This window comes from Thamnophis sirtalis, unplaced genomic scaffold (genome assembly GCF_051295495.1).
Source record: "Thamnophis sirtalis isolate CommonGarterSnake01/CBP01778 unplaced genomic scaffold, rThaSir2_p1.2 scaffold_9, whole genome shotgun sequence".
NCBI classification, from domain to species: Eukaryota; Metazoa; Chordata; class Lepidosauria; order Squamata; family Natricidae; genus Thamnophis; species Thamnophis sirtalis.
The window spans coordinates 69034123-69053216 of NW_028261389.1; the positions used below are offsets into that span (position 1 = coordinate 69034123).

General features: G+C 44.0%; 1 protein-coding gene across 1 annotated transcript in view; it reads right to left on the bottom strand.

Moving 5' to 3' along the window:
* Positions 1-2738: 2738 nt before the first annotated feature.
* Positions 2739-19094, bottom strand: part of EFCAB6 (EF-hand calcium binding domain 6) — a 132338-nt gene continuing 115982 nt past the window's right edge. Inside the window, exons 27-31 of the mRNA XM_087722207.1 lie at positions 15079-15276; positions 12834-13011; positions 9331-9515; positions 7135-7284; positions 2739-2960 (exon numbers count right to left, since the gene is read on the bottom strand). Coding sequence (XP_087578333.1) covers positions 2838-2960; positions 7135-7284; positions 9331-9515; positions 12834-13011; positions 15079-15276 — 834 coding nt within the window. The 3' untranslated portion in view covers positions 2739-2837. The remainder of the gene's footprint in view (positions 2961-7134; positions 7285-9330; positions 9516-12833; positions 13012-15078; positions 15277-19094) is intronic.

The following is a 19094-nucleotide window of genomic DNA, read 5'->3' on the forward strand; positions in this document are numbered from 1 at the left end:
ATGTTATAAAATAAAAAACTTTATGCAAAAAAAGAAAAAAAAAACAGAAAGTTTAGTTGCCTCTTGAAAAAGCACTTTGGGACAACCATGACTTGGATAACCGAGAATCTCCATAGAGGTAACTCCATTTTTTGGGTTATAATTGCTATTCTAGCCAACCCTTCAAATGCTCTTTTCTCTCCAGCAGTGGCTGCTGTGCAGTGGGGAAATTCAAAAAAATTTACTACCGATTATGTGGGTGTGGCTTGGTGGACGTGGCAGGGGAAGGATACTGCAAAATCTCCATTCCCTCCCCACTCCAGGGAAAGGATACGGCAAAATCTCCATTCCCACCCCTTTCCAGGGGAAAGGATACTGCAAAATCTCCATTCCCAACCCACTCCAGGGGAAGGATATTGCAAAATCTCCATTCCCTCCCCACTCCAGGGGAAGGATACTGTAAAATCCCCATTCCCACCCCACTCCAGGGGAAGGATACTGCAAAATCTCCATTCCCTCCCGACTCCAGGGGAAGGATACTGCAAAATCTCCATTCCCACCCCACCCCAGGGGAAGGATACTTCAAAATCTCCATTCACACTCAATCTCCAGAGGAAGGATACTGTAAAATCTCCATTCCCTCCCCACTCTGGGGCCAGCCAGAGGTGGCCTTTGCCGGTTCTCTGAACTACTCAAAATTTCCGCTACCGGTTCTCCAGAACCTGTCAGAACGTGCTGGATTTCACCCCTACTGCTGTGTTAACAATTTAAAATCACTGCACAGGTGAAAAACATGTTCCTGACAAATCTGATGAGTTTTCACAAACCACAAAAAGAAATTAATACTGTGTTAGATGCAGTCACACTTTTGAAATAAAAGCCTGCCCACCTGCTGCAGCAACAGAAGTGGAATCATGGAGAAACGTAACAGTATCTGAATATTTTGTTATGTCCACTGACGTTAAATGCCTATGTTGGAGGCCCAGAAGCAACTCTGACGGCTGCAATTATAGGAAAACAGAACTTTTGGATGCTCTGATTGTCTCAAATAGATATTTCTAAAAAGTAAAACAATGATTTCAGAACTTGTAAACCTACATCCACACAAATTTAGCAAATAATATTGGCACAGTCATCAAGTTCTAGGCTGCATAAACAGATTGGTTGTCAGACTCCCAAGGGGCCATGCAGGGGCAACTCTGTAGGCTGTCCTGAGTCCCAAGCTTGGTTGACTCTTGCTGAGTGATGATGTAATGAAAGGGCTTTGGGATTCCTATTACAGCTCTGCCCAAAGGAGGTAGATCTGTGTTATGTTAAGGAATAGCCAACACTCCAGAAGATAGGTTTAAAATACAGAAGGATCTTGACAAACTTGAACATTGGGCACTATCTAATAAAATGAAATTCAATGGTGAAAAGAGTAAGGTTCTACATTTAGGCAAGAAAAACGAAATGCACAGGTACAGTATAGGTGGTACCTTGCTCAACAGTAGTAACTGTGAGAGGGGTCCTAGTGGACAACCATTTAAATAGGAGCCAGCCGGGTGCAGCAGCTGCCAAAAAAGCCAACACAGTTCTAGGCTGCATAAACAGAGGGATAGAATCAAGATCACGTGAAGTGTTAATACCACTTTGTAATGCCTTGGTAAGGCCACACTTGGAATACTGCATCCAGTTTTTGTCGCCACGATGTAAAAAAGATGTGGAGACTCTAGAAAGAGTGCAGAGAAGAGCAGCAAGCCAAGAAGATTCCCTCGGCATCTCCGGTTGAAGCTTAGAACAGGTATAAACATTTGAAAGGATTGCAGCATCCAGCATGAATAATAACTTTTTTGACGATTTGATGTCCCCGTGGACATCTCTGGTGGAGAAAGATGAGGGATTATGCGAAAAAAAGCAGAGGGTGGAGGAAAAGTTTCAATTGGCCACCAACTTCTTACAAATTATTTCAGGCTAATGGGAGGAAGAGACACTGACAGGCATCCCCCCGAGTGAATGCGTTATTTCAGCTCTGGAAATGTTATTTGGATACAGGAGGACGTTTTAATTATGCCGGGGCCCATTTTTAACAAACTTGATACATCAAAACTGGGATCAAAATGTATGCATAAACAATTTCTATAGGCTTACTCATAGCTACCACTTCTGCCAGTGGTGGGATGCTGGAGGAATCCTCATGGACGTGTGCAGCGCGCGCATGCATTCAAGCGCCTCCGTGACGCTCTGCAACTCTCCAGCTGCTCCGCAGAGCGTCGCACAAGTGCTGCATGCACCATGCACCTGCACGGAAGCACAGAAGCCTTTAAACACCGGTAAGGAGCTTGGGCGGGCGGGTGGGCCCTCCGGAGCACCGTACCGGAACGGTATCCGGTGTTCCGGGCTGGTTCCGGTATGCCCGTACCGGGGCGTACCGCCTGCAACCCACCACTGACTTCTGCTGGATTCTGGGGTATCCAATTTCTGAATAATGGAGTATAACGTATTAAAGATAATCCATTTAGAAAACTGAAGCAGATAAAATTGAGTATGTTGCCTTTTAAAATCTAAATTAAGCATTCCTGTTCTTAATAATCCTTTAATTGTGTGTGTGTGGGGGGGTTGTCTTGGAACTGTCACTGTAATTGTTTTCTATTTTCACAGCTAAGTGGATTTTGAGAAAATTAATAGTCCCAACCTAGTGAAGACTGGCTTCACCAGGCACTACGAGTTTTCATACTATCAGCTTTAGAAGATTGCTGATGAAGTGTTACCCAAAAGGCTGAATGTATTCGGTTTTATTAACTTCAAAATTAATACATTTTGCTAATGGTTCTTCAAGTTGAAGGGTGATTTCCCTTCAACCCCCCCCTTTTTTTTTCTCATTGCAGGAACGCTCTGAGGAATTCATTGTAGGAGATTTTGGAAGTTAGGTTTTTGTCATAATATTCCAAGATGTGGAAAAATTCCTCTTCAGAGAGATTGATTCCATATTTTCGCAGCACCTGCAGAAGAGATAGAAACAGGATGTAGATCTAATCTTTAATTATTGACCATCAAGAAAATCTTGTAGCGGAGAATCAAAGTGGAACACTATTTGTTTAAGCACAACCAATTCAGAATATTTGACATACCGTCTTTTTCGGAGTATAAGACGCACCCTTTTCCCTCAAAAAAAGAGGCTGAAAATCTGGGTGCATCTTATGCACCAAATACAGCATTTTTTTGCCTACTGAAACCCCACCCCCTTCAACAAAAATGCTGTGCAGAGCCTGTAGACGGCTTTCAGAGAGCTCCTAGGGGTTGGGGAGGGCAGAAATGAGTGAAAAACAGGCCGGTTTTTGCTCAATTTTGGCCCACCAGCCCCCAGGAGCTCTCTATAAGCCTCCTAAAGGCTATGCATGCAATTTTCTTTTGACAAAAAAGGGCCCGTTTTCGTGAAAAATTGGTGATTTTTTTCTCATTTTGGTGGACCCCCACCCCCCAGGAGCACTCTATAAGCCTCCTAAAGGCTATTCATGTCTCTTTTTTTGTGAAAAACAGGCCGTTTTTTGGAAGTCTGCAGAGTGCAAAACCTTTTTTTTTCAATTACCACCCTGGGGGGACAACTTGGCTTTATGGTTGCTGTTCTGATCTGAGATCATGAAGAAAACTATTAACTTGAGAATTAGGCCAACATGGGGTGTCACAATTCAATCAACTGTGACAACCATGTCCTAATGACAGATTAAAACAGGCTTTCCTTGGAAATGATAGATTTCTGAAACAAAAACACGACTAAGACAGCAATGGTCAAACACATCTCAGGCAGGTACCCAAAAACTGCAAGCCATCACTTCCATTTTTCAATCCCAAATCCACGTCTATTAACCCAAGGAGGAATCTATACTGCTATATTGAGAGAGGCAATTTTTGTTGTTGTTTAAAATAAAGACAGTTCTCGACGTATGACTGTCATTGAGCCTGCTAGTACGGTCCTAAGTGTTCTGACCGAGGCTTCCTAAGAGCATGAAGAAACTCCTTGTCCCGACAAAAACCCCTTTTATTAATTTATTAATTAATTTAATGTGGATTCTGCTCATTCACATTCAGCAAAGTCTTTCAAGGGAGGATTTACAGTCACAGACCTTATCTGGTGTAGAGAGCTGCCAGGCCGATATCTGCAAAACTTGGCAAGGACTCTCGGAGAGTCACAAACCAATTAAGCGAACTAATTGTCTCCTGCAAACTCCACTCCCCTTTCGCTCCTCTTTTATTTCCTCTGGGAGGACTATTCCAGTGGTGGGTTCCTACTGGTTTGGACCAGTTCAGCCGAACTGGTAGTGGTTTGGTATCCTGGGTCATTGGAACTGGTAGCGACCCAGGCCTGCCATGCCCCCAAACTGGTTCTCCAGGAAGAGGTGCCATCTTGTTTTTTTGCTTCTGCACATGCGCAGAACAATTTTTATTATACTGTACATGCGAGCACAGCGTGCATCAAATGCACAAGAGAGAGAGCAAACCAGCATTAATGACTGCCGGAACCCACCTCTGAGTCATTCATCATCCATCTGTGGCCTTACTCCGAGGTCGACCTCGGTTCTTTAGCTGTTCCCTTAGTCTGGCAACTCTACACACTGGGAACAGGATCCAGTTGTTCATCTGCTCCACTGATGTCTGCCTCTGAAGGCAGCTGATAACTAGCATATGGCTCTGGCCCCCTGTCTGCCTCCGACACGGAGCCCTCATAGAAGCCTTCTTCAGACTCCAGGACTGGCCCATGTTCCTCCCCAACCTCCTCACTGTCTGAATCTGCTGCCAGCTCTGCTGGCTGCTGGCAGGCCACAACAATGTTATTAAGTGAACACAGAACACAGTTGTTAAGCCAATTCATTGTTCACTAGGAGGCTTTTTTTTTGCTGGAAACTGGAAGTAAATACTTGTTTCTGGCAAAAATGTTGCAAATCACAAACCATGGGAGACTCCTAACAGTAGCTGGTTGGTGAACACCTAAAATGCTCTCATGGGGGTGGATGGGGAGGACATCAAAACTTCAAATGCAGGTAGGTGATAAGTAGCTTTTTCAGGGACCATCATAATTTCAAACAGTCGCTAAGTGAGCAGTCAGAAGTTGAGGACTACCTGTAGTATTTAAATACAGGTAATCCTCAACTTACAACAATTCATTTAGTCTCCATTCAAAGTTACAACGCCACTGAAAAAGTTGGTTTATGACCGTGTTTTTATAGTTACAACCTTTGTCGCATCCCCATGATCTTGTGATCAAAATTCAGATGCTTGGCAGCTGGTTCATACTTATGACGGCTGTTGCTGTGTCCCGGGGCCATGTGATCACCTTTTGCAGCCTTATGACAATATCAATGGGCAAGCCAGATTCACGTAGAAAGCAAGTTACTAACTTATCAACTGCAGTGATTCACTTAACAACTGTGGCAAGAAATGTCATAAAAAGAGGCAAAACTCACTTCCTAAATTCTCACTTGACAACAGAAATTTTGGATTCAATTGTCGTCATAAGTCGAGGACTCTCTGTAATATGGTCTAGTTTAATGCTGGACTATTTTTTTTTAAAAAAAAATTGTGCTGGGAAATATTTATTAGGATGACTGAAACTGCTAGAGAGGCAGAGAGGAACTGAGATGGTTTCTATGCCAGCCTGCTCCCAGTTCCAATTGCTCTGAGAAAAACAACCTTCCCAATGATTAAAGATACAAACATGAGGCGGTTGAAATTAAGTGGTAGCTTCTCTCTATTTTCCTCGAATCCCACAAAGGTAAAACTGCAATAATTGTTTAGTAACAAATAGAAATGTTGGCATTATTAACGCGCCCATCTGCCCTTAGCAGAAGATACAAATCAAGTCAAAAACAAAGAAAATAAGAGCCATAAAGGACAGGGATGGTGAACCTTTTTGCACTGAATCCCCAAAAAAGTGCATGCGTGCTCATCGGGGACACAACCAGGAAGAGGAGCTGCGCAGAGGGCATGTGTATGCCAGGAAATGAACTTCCGGTTTCCAGTGCATGCACTTCCGGTTTCTGGGACGCGTGCCAGCTAACGGGTCTTCTGGTTTCTGGTGTGCATCCGTGCACGATGATCAGCTAGCCGATGCGCATGTGCATGCCAGAAAATGGAAGACCAGCTCTTCGGTTTCCGGCACTGTCGCATAGGTGAAGGCCACCTGATCGTCGTGTGCGCATGCATGCCAGAAAGTAGCAGTAGAAACCCGAAAGAGGAACAGGCAATGCCACATGTGACAGGCAACATGACTCTACGTGCCACTTCGGGCACATGTGCCATAGGTTCTCCATCACAGGTATAGGATGACCAACAGTTATTGAATGAAGGCAGTTTTTTTAAAAAAAAAGAATAGAATCTGGGTGAACTACTTCCAGCTGTGAAAATTACAGGAAATGGTTCTTATACTTTTATTTTGTTCATCTCAATCTTTTCATGTCAGCAAAGACAATGGAAAACTATTTTGTGATCAAGAAAATGTACGAGGACAGGGCTTGGGAGCGGAACGTGACTTGAGGGAGCCTTTGTCTTTGTATATTTACACCATAAATTGGTCCCAACATCCCTCCTGTGGTTGGTGTAGCAAAGCTATAACCAAGTAAATAGTAGTTTTTAAACATCTAATTAAAGCCACCAATTAAAACAAGAAACCAATCAGAGGAAGCACTTAAATATCACGCCTTCATTACTGCCTTCATACAAGCTCACATAAGCTCACATAAAATATAACTTCAAATGCCACCCCCAAAAAAAACCCATGACCCCTTTCTCCTTGGCAGGAAAAGCTTTCCATGGATAAGTGTCGTTACAACCCACTGCTCAAATCTTGCAACTTAAGGTATGCAGGGAGTTTCCTATTGTAAATGGCAATTTCCTTCAACTTGGTAGCTAGAACATAAACACGAGTGAAGGTGTTAAAATTGGCATTTAGTCTCAGCAGGCGATGCCACCTGGCTCACCTTATCTGTGCTTGGAAATGAAGCAGGTCTGGACTTGATATGGGAGACACCAGTGAATTGACAGAGCAGTAGACTCGTCTGGGCGAAACAGCCGCAGAAGAAAAGGAGCAGCGTTCCGTATGATTCCCAGGGTTAACTTCATGGCTGTGCCTATGAAGTCATCAGCTCTGCACAGAGGAAGCTTTAGCAATAAGCACACTACCTGTCGGAAATCTTGGATGCTGAGAAGGCCCGTCCCGCTTTCATCATAGAACTTAAATGTCCGCCTCATTGGCCGCCAGCAGTGCAGGATCTGGGGTTGAATCCTCATCATTGCATTGAGAAAGGTAGGGGACTGTGGTCCAGAGATGCTCTGGCAGAGATGTGGAAGATTTAGTGTTTAGCATTTATTAGTTTGTCAAACATGTGCAAGATAGCAGGTATAAAGATAAACATGGTTATGAAACGAAAGAAATGAATACAAATAGATGGGAAACAGTAGCGCAGGGACGTTAGGCACAGTGGTGCGCTTATGCGCACACCCTTTATGGACCTCTTAGGAATGGGGTGAGGTCCATTGTAGACAATTTAAGGCTGAAGCTGTGGGGGTTTGAGGATGTAACAGCGGAGTCAGGTAGAGCCTTCCAGGCATTGACCACTCTGTTGCTGAAGTCATATTTTCTGCAATCAAGTTTGGAGCGGTTTACCTTGAGTTTGTATTGATTTGTTTGCCCGTGTATTATTGAGGTTGAAGCTGAAGAAGTCATTGACAGGTAAGCAGTGGTGGGTTTCAAAAAAATTTGGAACCTACTCTGTGGGTGTGGCCTCTTTTGTGGGAGTGGCTTGCCGGCCATGTGACCTGGTAGGAGTGGCTTGCTGGCCATGTGTTTTCTCTCTCTCTCTCTCTCTCCTCTCTCTCTCTTTCCTTCCATTTATTTATTTATTTATTTATTTATTTATTTATTTATTTATTTATTTATTTATTTATTTATTTATTAGACTTATAGACCGCTTCATAGGGCTTTCAGCCCTCTCTAAGTGGTTTACACTTTTTTTTTTTAGCAAATTGAGTCAGCAACTTGCCCCCACAGTCCGGGTCCTCATTTCACCCACCTCGGAAGGATGGAAGGCTGAGTCGACCTTGAGCTGGTGAGATTTGAACCACTGAAATGCAAATCACAGTCAGCTAAAGTGGCCTGTAGTACTGCACCCTAACCACTGCGCCACCTCGTCTCTCGTCTGTCTGTCCCTTTTTCCTTTTTTTCTTTCATCTCTCTCTCACTTTTTCTTTCTTTTTTATTTATTTCTTCCTTTCTTTCTCTTTCTCTCTCTGTGTGAGTCTGTGTGTGTGTGTGTGTGTGTGTGTGTGTGTGTGTCTGCCTGCCTGTCTGTCTGTCTGTCTGTCTGTCAGTGGTGGGTTTCAAAAAAATTTGGAACTTCTTCTGTAGGTGTGGTCTCCTTTCCAGGTCCACTGGTGGAACCTCTTCTAACCGGTTCAGTAGATTTGACGAACCGGTTCTACCGAACTGGTGCGAACTGGTAGGAACCCACCTCTGCAGGTAAGATATTGTAGCAGACAATTTTGTGTACTATGCTTAGCGCAGTTCCAGATTGTCCAAGCCCAAAATTTCAAGCATGGTGGCATAGGGAATTCTATAGTGAGTAGAGGAGTGGAGGACTCTTCTCGTGAAATACCTCTGGACCTGCTCAATCGTATTAATGTCCGATATACAGTGTGGATTCCAGGAAGATGAGCTGTATTTGAGAATTGGTCTGGCAAAGGTTTTGTATGCCCTAGTTTTGTGTGAAACTTTGTCTAGTTTCTGGCAAAGATTTTTGTGTGCCCTAGGAAAAGTCAGTGACCAATCCCCTTTCATTGGGTAGGTCATCATTCTTCAAACATAGCAATTTGAAGTTAGGTGGTGGACTTCGGCTTCCAGAATACCCCCAGTCAGCATGCCCAATCCCACTCCTCCCATCTTCAAGTTGCTGAGGTTAAAAAAAATCCACTGAGATATATACAAAGATGTACTTCAGATATATTAAACCAAGGTTCTTGTAGGAGGAGAGCCAGAGTGGTCAATGGTGACAAAAGGTCAGAAGGTGTCTGGTGACATCTCTTCCAACCGACACCTTGTATTGAATGGCAGGTGGTTTTGTAAGCTGCAGGTCATTGCACATGACATTTGTGCGCATATATGGGTCATGTGCCCACACTGATTCATTTCAGTTCTGCAGTTATAATTCTCCTTCTGTGGATGTATTTCCTACATTGCAATCAGGACTGGGTCTGGGTTGATGTGAACAGCTGTCCTACTTGGGGGAGATGAAAGATGTGTATAACTAGGGAAAACAAGCATCCCACTCAAGCATCCCTCTCTTAGCACAGAAGTTCCCCCTTTCACCACGGAGTGCTTACCTGGACCCGTGAGGTTTGGATCAGAAGTCTCTGCAGAGGAGGCACTTCTTGATGTTTAAACAGCAGCACACAGCTTTGAAGGAAGTCACAATAAGCAAACTTGCCTACACTCTTCAAATCATATTTTGTTATCAGCTGCTGGATTTCTTCATTGGTTAAATTCAAATGGAATTTCTCTATTATACCTGTAGGAACCAAGGTCGCAAGATAAAACCAACTGAACTGATTCAAACCTGCATCTGGGTATGACAGATTTGGGTCTCTTCTGTTGAAATCATAGGAATGATACCCTCAGCTGCATTGGACAAACTTCTTGAGCAGTGTCTGTCCACCTTAGCAACTTTAAGGTCTGTGGGATTCAGCTCCCAGGATTCCTATGAGTTGAGGTCCATACATCTTAAAGTTGCCAATGTTGAGAAGCACTGGTCTTGAGTAGAGTATTAATCAAGCATATCACCCAAATACATCCATAATTTGGATTATCTGCATTAGATAATTGGCAGGTGACTTCCTGAACTGATTATGTCTGTAGGATGTAAACTAAAAAGCCAAGGTGTTAGCTATAAATTTTGCAGTCAAAGCCCCTCTGTGTGTGTGTCTCTGTCTCTCTCTGTGTCTCTTTCTCTTTTGGTCTCTCTGCCTCTCTGCCTCTCTGTATCTGTCTCTCTGTCTCTGTCTCTGTCTCTGTCTCTGTCTCTGTCTCTGTCTCTGTCTCTGTCTGTCTGTCTGTCTGTCTGTCTGTCTCTCTCTCTCTCTCTCTCTCTCACACACACACACACACAAACACACACATACAGTGGAGTATTGATCTCAATATCACAGTTGCCATCCCGACTTTTTTTGTCCACATCTTGCAAACATTCATGGAAATATATCAGGAATTACGAAGGGATACCTAAGTACAGATCGGTGCACTAAAGCTTATTTGTATGTGTGAATTGTGTTATTTGCAGGCGAAAAAGAACATGGAAGCCACCTTGAAAAAAATTTATCACCAATCATTTTTGTTTGATATGGTCAAGAGGAGCTGGTTTGGTGTTCACATCTTGAACATACTTTCCAGAGACCGACCAACAGAGGTCAATCTGGATCTGATGCTGGTAGCCATGTGTCTTTCTTATCCCTGGAGATGATATTGGTCTGATTTCACATGAAGACAACCACATGGAGAAACTAAACTAGGCTAAAAAGAATCAGGATCATCAATCACAGGGAAATTGGAGATAGGTTTAAAAATTAGACCACACCCGATGCACTCAAAATGATAGTAATTTTTTTAAAAAATCTTTTTTTCTTTTGCTTCTCTGGGTAGGATTCCGTGAGCAGCATGATAGGAAGATTGACAGTAGCAAAAAGAGTGATATATCTCTATTAAAATTCCAAGCCTGCTCCTAAGTGGAATAATTGCTCAATCAAAGAACTCAGGAGGCTACAGAATTATGAGAAGAAGAACCAACACACCACTCCTTTGGTGCCCATTAATCTCCATGCCACATCTGATTTTAATTAAAGCACTTTTAATTAAAAGAGAATTAAAGAACTTTGCTGCTGATGGTCCCACACGGACGCGTGCATTTTCGGAAGGTAACAGTGGGGTATGGCTGCCTAGGTAAAGGGAAATAGATGGGGGTAAACCCTGGGGTGAGTGGAAAGAAACCTACCATATAGAGCAGCCTGGGCTGTCTACCTAAAGTGGTCAAAAAAGTCAAGATTCAGCCAAGGCAGTGGGACTGAAGCTTCATCTGTTTGTTTGCTTTTTTTAATGTGCAAGGCACCATCACGGCTGCCATCTTGATTTACTTTCACCACAATGTGTGGATGGCCCCGATAGCAGCCTTTTGGTGAGAATGTCTGAGACCATCACTATAAAGCTTTAGGAAGACCATACTTGGAATACTGCATCCAGTCTTGGTCACCACACTATAAAAAAAGATGTCGAGACCAGAGGTGGATTCCTACTGGTTCAGACTGGTTCGGCCGCGTAGGTAGTAACTCAGCCTGCCACGCCCCCGAACCGGTTCTATCAGCGGCACCATAGGTGGTGCCATCTTGTTTTTTGCTACTGCACATGCAGATGAGCCGAGGTGGCGCAGTGGTTAAATGCAGCACTGCAGGCTACTTCAGCTGACTGCAGTTCTGCAGTTCGGCTGTTCAGATCTCACTGGCTCAGGGTTGACTCAGCCTTCCATCCTTCCGAGGTGGGTAAAATGAGGACCCGGATTGTTGTTGGAGGCAATATGCTGACTCTGTAAACCGCTTAGAGATGGCTGAAAGCCCTATGAAGCGGTATATAAGTCTAACTGCTATTGCTATTGCTAAGCCCGAAGCGTGTTCCTGAGTAAACCGGCGGTAGCAGAGGCTGGAACCCACCCCTGGTCGAGACTCTAGAAAGAGCAACAAAGATGATGAGGGGGTTGCAAGAACTGACATGGGCTAATCTAGTGAAGGGAAGGGTCAGGGGAGACATGATAGCAGTGTTCCAATATTTGAAGGGCTGCCACAGAGAGGAAGGTGGTCAAGCCATTTTCCAAAGCACCTGAAGACCAGACAAGGAATAATTATATGGAAACTGACAAGGGGAGTTTCAACCTGGAAATAAGGAGGAACTTTCTGACCGTGAGAACAATCAACCCATGGGACAGAAGTTTCCTTCGGAGGTTGTGGGAGCTTCATCACTGGAAGCTTTCAGGGAGAGACTGGACTGCCATCTGTCAGAAATGGTGTAAGAAACAAGGAACAAGAAACAGCAAGAAGCTGAGTTCAATGTAGAGATATTTTAGACTGTGATTGTCAAAAAGTTATACCATGTATGGGCTCTGGGAAGTCGGGGGGAGGGAAGGGAGGCAGGGATCTAGGGGGATGGGGGGAGGGGGGAAATATAATATGTGTTAAATTTTAAAGCATGATTGCACTTGTATACTGTGGCTTTTTAATGTTAGTGTCAAAACAGAACAAACTGAATATATCGGAAAGTAATAGAAGTATACCGAAGGGAGGAGCTGAATGAAAGAAGAAGGAGAGTAGAGAGGGTGAGAGAGAGGAGGAGGAGAAGGAAGGGAGGGAATGGATTAAGAGAGGGAGTGATAGGGTTAGGGTTAGATAGAGGGGGAGGGGAAGTAGGCGTAGAGGGGTATGAGAGAAGGAAGAATGAAAGTTGGAGGGGGATGAAAGAGGGTGTATGGTGGGCTAAGGCGGTATATTGGGTTTGTATTGTAGGGGGCATTTTCTATAAAAGTGAGGGCTGTGTTTATTACCCAATGTTATATGCCTCGGTTGCACAGTAAACATGTGATTGTATAGAATGAAATGGAAATAAAAAAGATTTGTACTAAAAAAAGAAATGGTGTAGGGCCTCCCGGGCCGTGAGGTTGGACTAGATGACCTATAAGGTCCCTTCCAACTCTGTTATTCTGTTATCTGCTTACAAGCTCAGCAGCCACATTCGGCTTCCCCTTTCAAATTCTAAATGCTGAACGAGATTTTAGGAAAAGACACAAACCAACCTAAAATATCTTCCACTGAGATTTCCCCTGAGCGCTCCACATCCTTCTCTCTGCACTCTTTCAGGATTTCTTTCCAACAGTGCTGAACATTTTTGCGGATTTTACTTTCAATTGGCTGGCAATTCAGGATAGGTGGAGTGGGAACCGGTGCTGTATTAGGTCTGCTCGCACCTGGCACCTAAAAGAGAGGACAAAGTTCTCAGCTTGCCATTCAGGCTTCAAGGGAATGAAATGCAATTGCTTTCGGAACCTGCGGCAGAATAAAATTGAGGAGAGCGGTTAGAAATTTTCTTTTCATTTGAGAATCACAATGATTACAGATAGACCTCACTTAACCACCATAGTTGGCACTGGTGCTCCAATGCTAGGCAACACGCTTGTTACATGAATCCTCGCATGAATTGTGGCAGTCATTAAGTGAGGCATCACGTAACCACGTCTTGGAATTTTACTGCCAGCTTCTCCGTGAACTCTGCTTCTCAGATGTGGTTGTGAACCATGCAAATGGCAATCATGTGACTGTGGGAACAACGGAACAGTCATAATGTGAGGACCAGTTAATAACCAGTTAAGTTATTTTTTCGGCACTAAGCAAGATTGGAGTTGGCAAATATTTGGATGGGAGATGACCCAGACAAGGACTTGGACTGCTGGGTAAACTGGATCGTAAAAAAGGTAAAGAAAACATCAGAATAAAACTGGACTCATGTGGTTACTAAGAAAATTAGATTGCTGTGTCCAAGAAATCACTAGGAATCAAACCAGGGGTGGGTTCCTGCCAGTTGTAACCTCTTCTATAGAAGAGGTTCCACAAATCTACAGTGCCGTTTACAACCGGTTCCAGCTCCCTCCCCCCGCCTGTCCAGACATCATCAAGATGAAGAGTGAGAGGAGGAATTCTGGGAGTTGAAGTCCACAAGTCTTAAAGCTGTCAAGTTTGAACACCCTTGGGTTTTTTTTCTAAAGGGTTAGGGGTGCAAGGGTCTTGTAACTTGACAGCTTTAAGACTTGCGTGCTTCAAATGCCAGAGTTTCTGAGCCAACATTTTGGTTGCTAAGCAAGAGCGTTGTTAAGTGAGTTTCACCACATTTTACAAGTTGGCCACGCCCACCCAGTCACATGGCTGGCAAGCCATTCCCACCTGGCCACATGACCAGCAAGCCACTCCCACCTGGTCACATGGCCAGCAAGCCACTCCCACCTGGTCACATGGCCAGCAAGCCACTCCCACCCGGTCACATGGCCGGCATGCCACTCCCACAGAGCAGGCCACACCTACAGAAGAAGTTCTAAAAAAATTTGAAACCCACCACTGACTAAAACTCTATTCAAACGAGATGTGACTTCACTATTTCTGAAGTTCTGACATAAAATCTTTCAAGCCTTTGCTGGCTGCCTTCTCAGTTGTGAGAAGAATATGGAATTACACATTAAAACCTCAAGAAAGGAAGATAGCAATAGCAATAGGGCTCAGACTTATATACTGCTTCACAATGCTTTTACAGCCCTCTCTAAGCAGTTTACAGAGTCAGCCTATTGCCCCCAACAATCTGGGTCCTCATTTTAGTGACCTCGGAAAGATGGAAGGCTGAGTCAACCTTGAGCCAATGAGATTTGAACAGCCGAACTGCAGAACTGAAGTCAGCTGAAGTAGCCTGCAGTGCTGCATTTAACCACTGCGCCACCTCGGCTCATCTGCATGTGCAGTAGCAAAAAACAAGATGGCACCACCTATGGTGCCGCTGATAGAACCGGTTCGGGGGCGTGGCAGGCTGAGTTACTAGATTTGAACTGCCGAACTGCAGATAGCAGTCAGCTGAAGTGGCCTGCAGTACTGCACCCTAACCACTGCGCCACCTTGGCTCTGTTGGGCCATACTTGCTGAGGGCAATATAATGACTCTGTAAATCACTTAATCACCGCACTATGAAGCAGTACTAAGTGCAATTGCTATTGCTCTGGATGTGGACAGCCTCTGCTGAGCAGTTGGTGGTAGCCTGGGATTGATGTGAGTCCATTATGACAAGACCTCGGGTGGGGGTGGGGTGCAGGTGTAGTCAACATAGTCTGATCTTATGATTTATACATTAATTCAAGGACTGCTGCTGGCCAGCAGAATTAGCCGGCAATACTGCATTCTAACCACTGCACCACCATGGCTCTGTGATGGCATCCAAATGGCCAAAGAAGAAAGCAAATGTTTGTGTCTCATTTCTAGATCAGAAGAAGGACATGATCTACTCACCTTCTTTGGAGATTGGGTTGCTGTTTTGGGTCGTAAAGGAATCCGTGATTCAGGTTCACCACCCAAGGGTGGTTTGCTGGGATCCACGTTGGTCATATCAGACATTCCTCCTCCTTCAGAGCTGAAGTTCCTCAAAAATCCAGAATATTTCAATTTCCCACTCAGATCGAGAGGTACTGTGTTCCAGAGATTTTCAAACTAAGCACACAGAAACAGATCTATTACAATATATAAAGTCAGGCATTTGGCACGATAGATGAGACAAGCAAAGGTTAATTTTCTCAAGCAGGTAACACAGACCAAGAAAACAAGGTTCCCTCGACCATCTGAGGTGGTAGAAATCTTCTCTATGATAAAGGAAATTCATCGGTGGCCATAGAGTGTCAGCCTCTGCTTTGCTGCTTGCTTTCGGCTGCCATTGAAACTGGGAGGGGGGCAGAGGTGGGTTTCTACCAGTTTGCACCTATTCGGGAGAACCAGTTCGTCAAATGTACCAAACCAGTTAGAAGAGGTTCCACCAGTGGACCCGGAAAGCAGGCCACACCTACAGAAGAGGTTCCAAAATTTTGAGAAACCCATCATTGGTCCTTGGATTATTCTATACTATCATGCTCATATTTATAAAACTCAGTGCCTCTGTGAAAGGTAAGGATGACTACTGCGTTTGTGATGCAATCAGAACATTGCGTGTGTTGAAGTTGTTTTAACGCAAACCAAAGATGCCTTTTAAAAAACAAGTTTACATCATATTCTTATGCAGGCCAGTGCTGTGTGTGAGGTAATTTAAGGTGGTTCTGACAAGTGTCGTTGGCATCTTCATATCCGATCACATGGGTGGCAAGCCACTCCCATCTGGTCACATGGGTGGCAAGCCACTCCCACAAAGGAAGCCACACCCACAGAGTAGGTTCGAACAATTTTTGAAACCCACCACTGGAGTGGGGGCATTGTTTGTGGGTGGGGAAGTGTCAGCACTGGAGAGACTGATACCAGCCTGATGATGTTTTTTGAAGATGTCTCCCACATGACACCTGTGGGATGTACTGATTGGACTATGGACTAAGGTTACCAGGGGGAGGGGGTTGGGTCACATATTGATATCTATGATTATGCGCGCTTTTGCCTCAGACCTCGCTTTGTTTAGCTACTATCAACTCATGACTAGTAAAAGTACTCTTAATTCTGAAAAATGGAGTTGAGTGGTTTCTTTCTTGGTTACTGAGTGAAGCAGCCTTGATATAGAGTATGGTAAAAGATGGCAAGATAATATATGTGAATCCTGAGTAATAAAATCAGCTTACCAGTTGAAACCACTTCCACCATTCTTAGGGGCAACCTGCAGTTTCGGTTAGCTTACAGCTAATCCAGAAGGAGCTGGCAAAAGGGGTTAAATTCCAAGCCCCCAGAGACTTGCGAACGTCTCTGAGGTCACTGGATCTCCCCTAACCTTTCACTATCTCTCCGGGACAGCTAGGATCGGAAACGACCCGTCCAATTTCCTTCGGAATAGGGGAATTTCAGGAATAGCCTGAAACTCCGTCTTCTCACTGCTAAGCCCCGCCTTCTTCCAATATATGTGAATCCTATCCCCTTTCTATTTGCATCAGTTATGTAGTTGCAGTTGCCATCTTGACGTTTGGAGAGGATGCTCCTATAGGAGGCACAGCCTAAAAAATGGGATGGAGTAAAAAGAAGAGCCCTATGGTCAGAAGGGACAGGGAATGGTCCCACAGTGGGCCAGTGGGAGCTCTACCCATTCTTGACCTCATTTAGGGTAAATCAGAATTTTCACTCAGGAGGTTGCATTATATTTTCCCATACAAAGCCCTGTTTTCCCACTTGAATCCAGCTTCAACCTGTCTCAGCAGGAAGTTGGCAGCAAGATGGAGGTTCTGTTGCAAGGATATGTCTTTAACAAAGAAAACGCAAGATGGTCTACAGATGAGACCTAAAACACTGAGGAAGTGTGAATATCTAATGGAAATAGGACAGATGGGCGGGGGAAGCACATCGTATCTTTGTTGATCCTTGGGTTTGTTTTTTTATACCCAAGAACAAGGAAGGATCTATAAATAAAGAGCCTATAAAAGAAGCCGAGAACTTGCCTGGGGACTCAGTTGGTGAATTGGCTCAGTGGTTGAAACCTCCAAGATCCCAACCTTGTAGGCTTTAAGAGACAGGACATACAGTTGCAAACTAAACTTCATCTCGGAGTTAGGCTTTGTTCGTAAGCAATCTTCCTGGCCAAGAAACCTGAATATCTGCAGCCAAGAAATTAAAAGACGCTTGCTCCCAGGGAGAAAAGCTATGGCAAATCCAGACAGCATACTAAAAAGCAGAGATATCACTCTGCCAAGAAAGGTGCGTATAGTCAAGGCTATGGTTTCCCCAATTGCAATGTATGGCTGTGAAAATTGGACCAACTATGGTGCTGGAGAAGACTCCTGCGAGTCCCTTGGACTGCAAAATGATCAAACCAGTCAGTCCTAGAGGAGATCAACTCTGACTCTTCTGTAGAAGGCCAGATCCTGAAGATGAAACTCAAATACTTTAGCCACCTAATGAGAAGGAAGGACTCACTGCAGAAGAGCCTAATGCTGGGAAAGACTGAGGGCAAAAGAAGAATGGGACAACCGAGAATGAGGTGGCTGGATGGAGTCATTGAAGCAGTAGGTGTGAGTTTAAATGGACTCCAGAGGATGGTAGAGGACAGGAATGTTGTCCATGGGGTCGTGATGGGTCGGACACGACTTCACAACTAACAACAACCTGAATATCTACAATGAATATAAGACTGCTGGAAGAATGAGTTCAGCCTGGCCATACCGCCATTTCCTGTTTTCCCAGCTCCTAATGTGTTCAGCTTCTGGACGGCATCTTCCTGCTACCCCAATATTTGTCCTAGGATTGCCTTGCTGCTTTTGAAACTTGATCTTGTTTGTGATCTCAGACAAAAAAAAACACCTGAGCAACACTGTAAGACTGAAGGCCAGTTTTGTTCTTGCGGCTTAATTTTACATTCTGGAAGTGTGACAGTATTTATCTGCAGAAAACCCTTTCCTCTTTTACTGGTCTACCCTGATCTGATTCTTCTTTAAGTCCCTTTGGGAAAGAGAAAGAGAAGGAGAAAACGGTGCTTGGGTTGGATCCAGGAATGGAATAAAAAAAGTTGGGTTGTTCCTTTGTTTTGGTTCTTGGGCTGACTGTCTGAACAAGTGAAATGGGATCAGTGCAGGAAAGCCTAGGATGAAGGTATTAAGTCATCACTGTGGATATGCACACATGGAAATTCAGTGCCAACTTCAATGGCTTGTATTTCTAATGCGGTATATACTCTACGAAGGGTTAATGATTTGTTCTGAGGTTTGAAGAGGCAAGTTAATTTTTTGTTTTTCTTTAAAGTACATGCACTCTCTCATATACACACATACACACACTTCGCTCAACTTCCTGACATGCCACAGATTAGACCTTAGAGAAAACCTCATCACCTCTAAGGCTTTGATTTGCATGTGGCAAGTTACAGGAAAACATCAAAGACCACAAGTACATTTTGAATTTCCTTTTAACTTTCCCCCATCGGACACATGTCTACCATATTATAAATTATACAAAGCAAAGCACACTGTGCTACTTAGAGGACGTCAAAATGTGTTTTTTTTTTCCCCAAGCATCAACTGAATATTATCATTACTTTGAGTTCCAGGTTAACTATCAGTTGAAGGTTGCCAGCCTGGGAAATCTATCAACTGTGTAACAGACAAGATGAAATGGAAAACTTCACACATATCCAGCAGAAGGTAGTTCCAAAGAAGCTTCAACAAAAGTAGAGGAACTGGGGACTTGGCCTCAATCGGTTTCAGACTCTTTTGAGTTCTTGGTATATTTAAGACTAGTTGACCCCTGTTTAAATGGGTTCCGGTTATAATTTTCGTACAGGGTGCCAGGATTCATTAACATGAAGCAAAAAAAGAGCTGCTTTCGGAACAGAGATCTTGGATCTATTAACAAAGAAG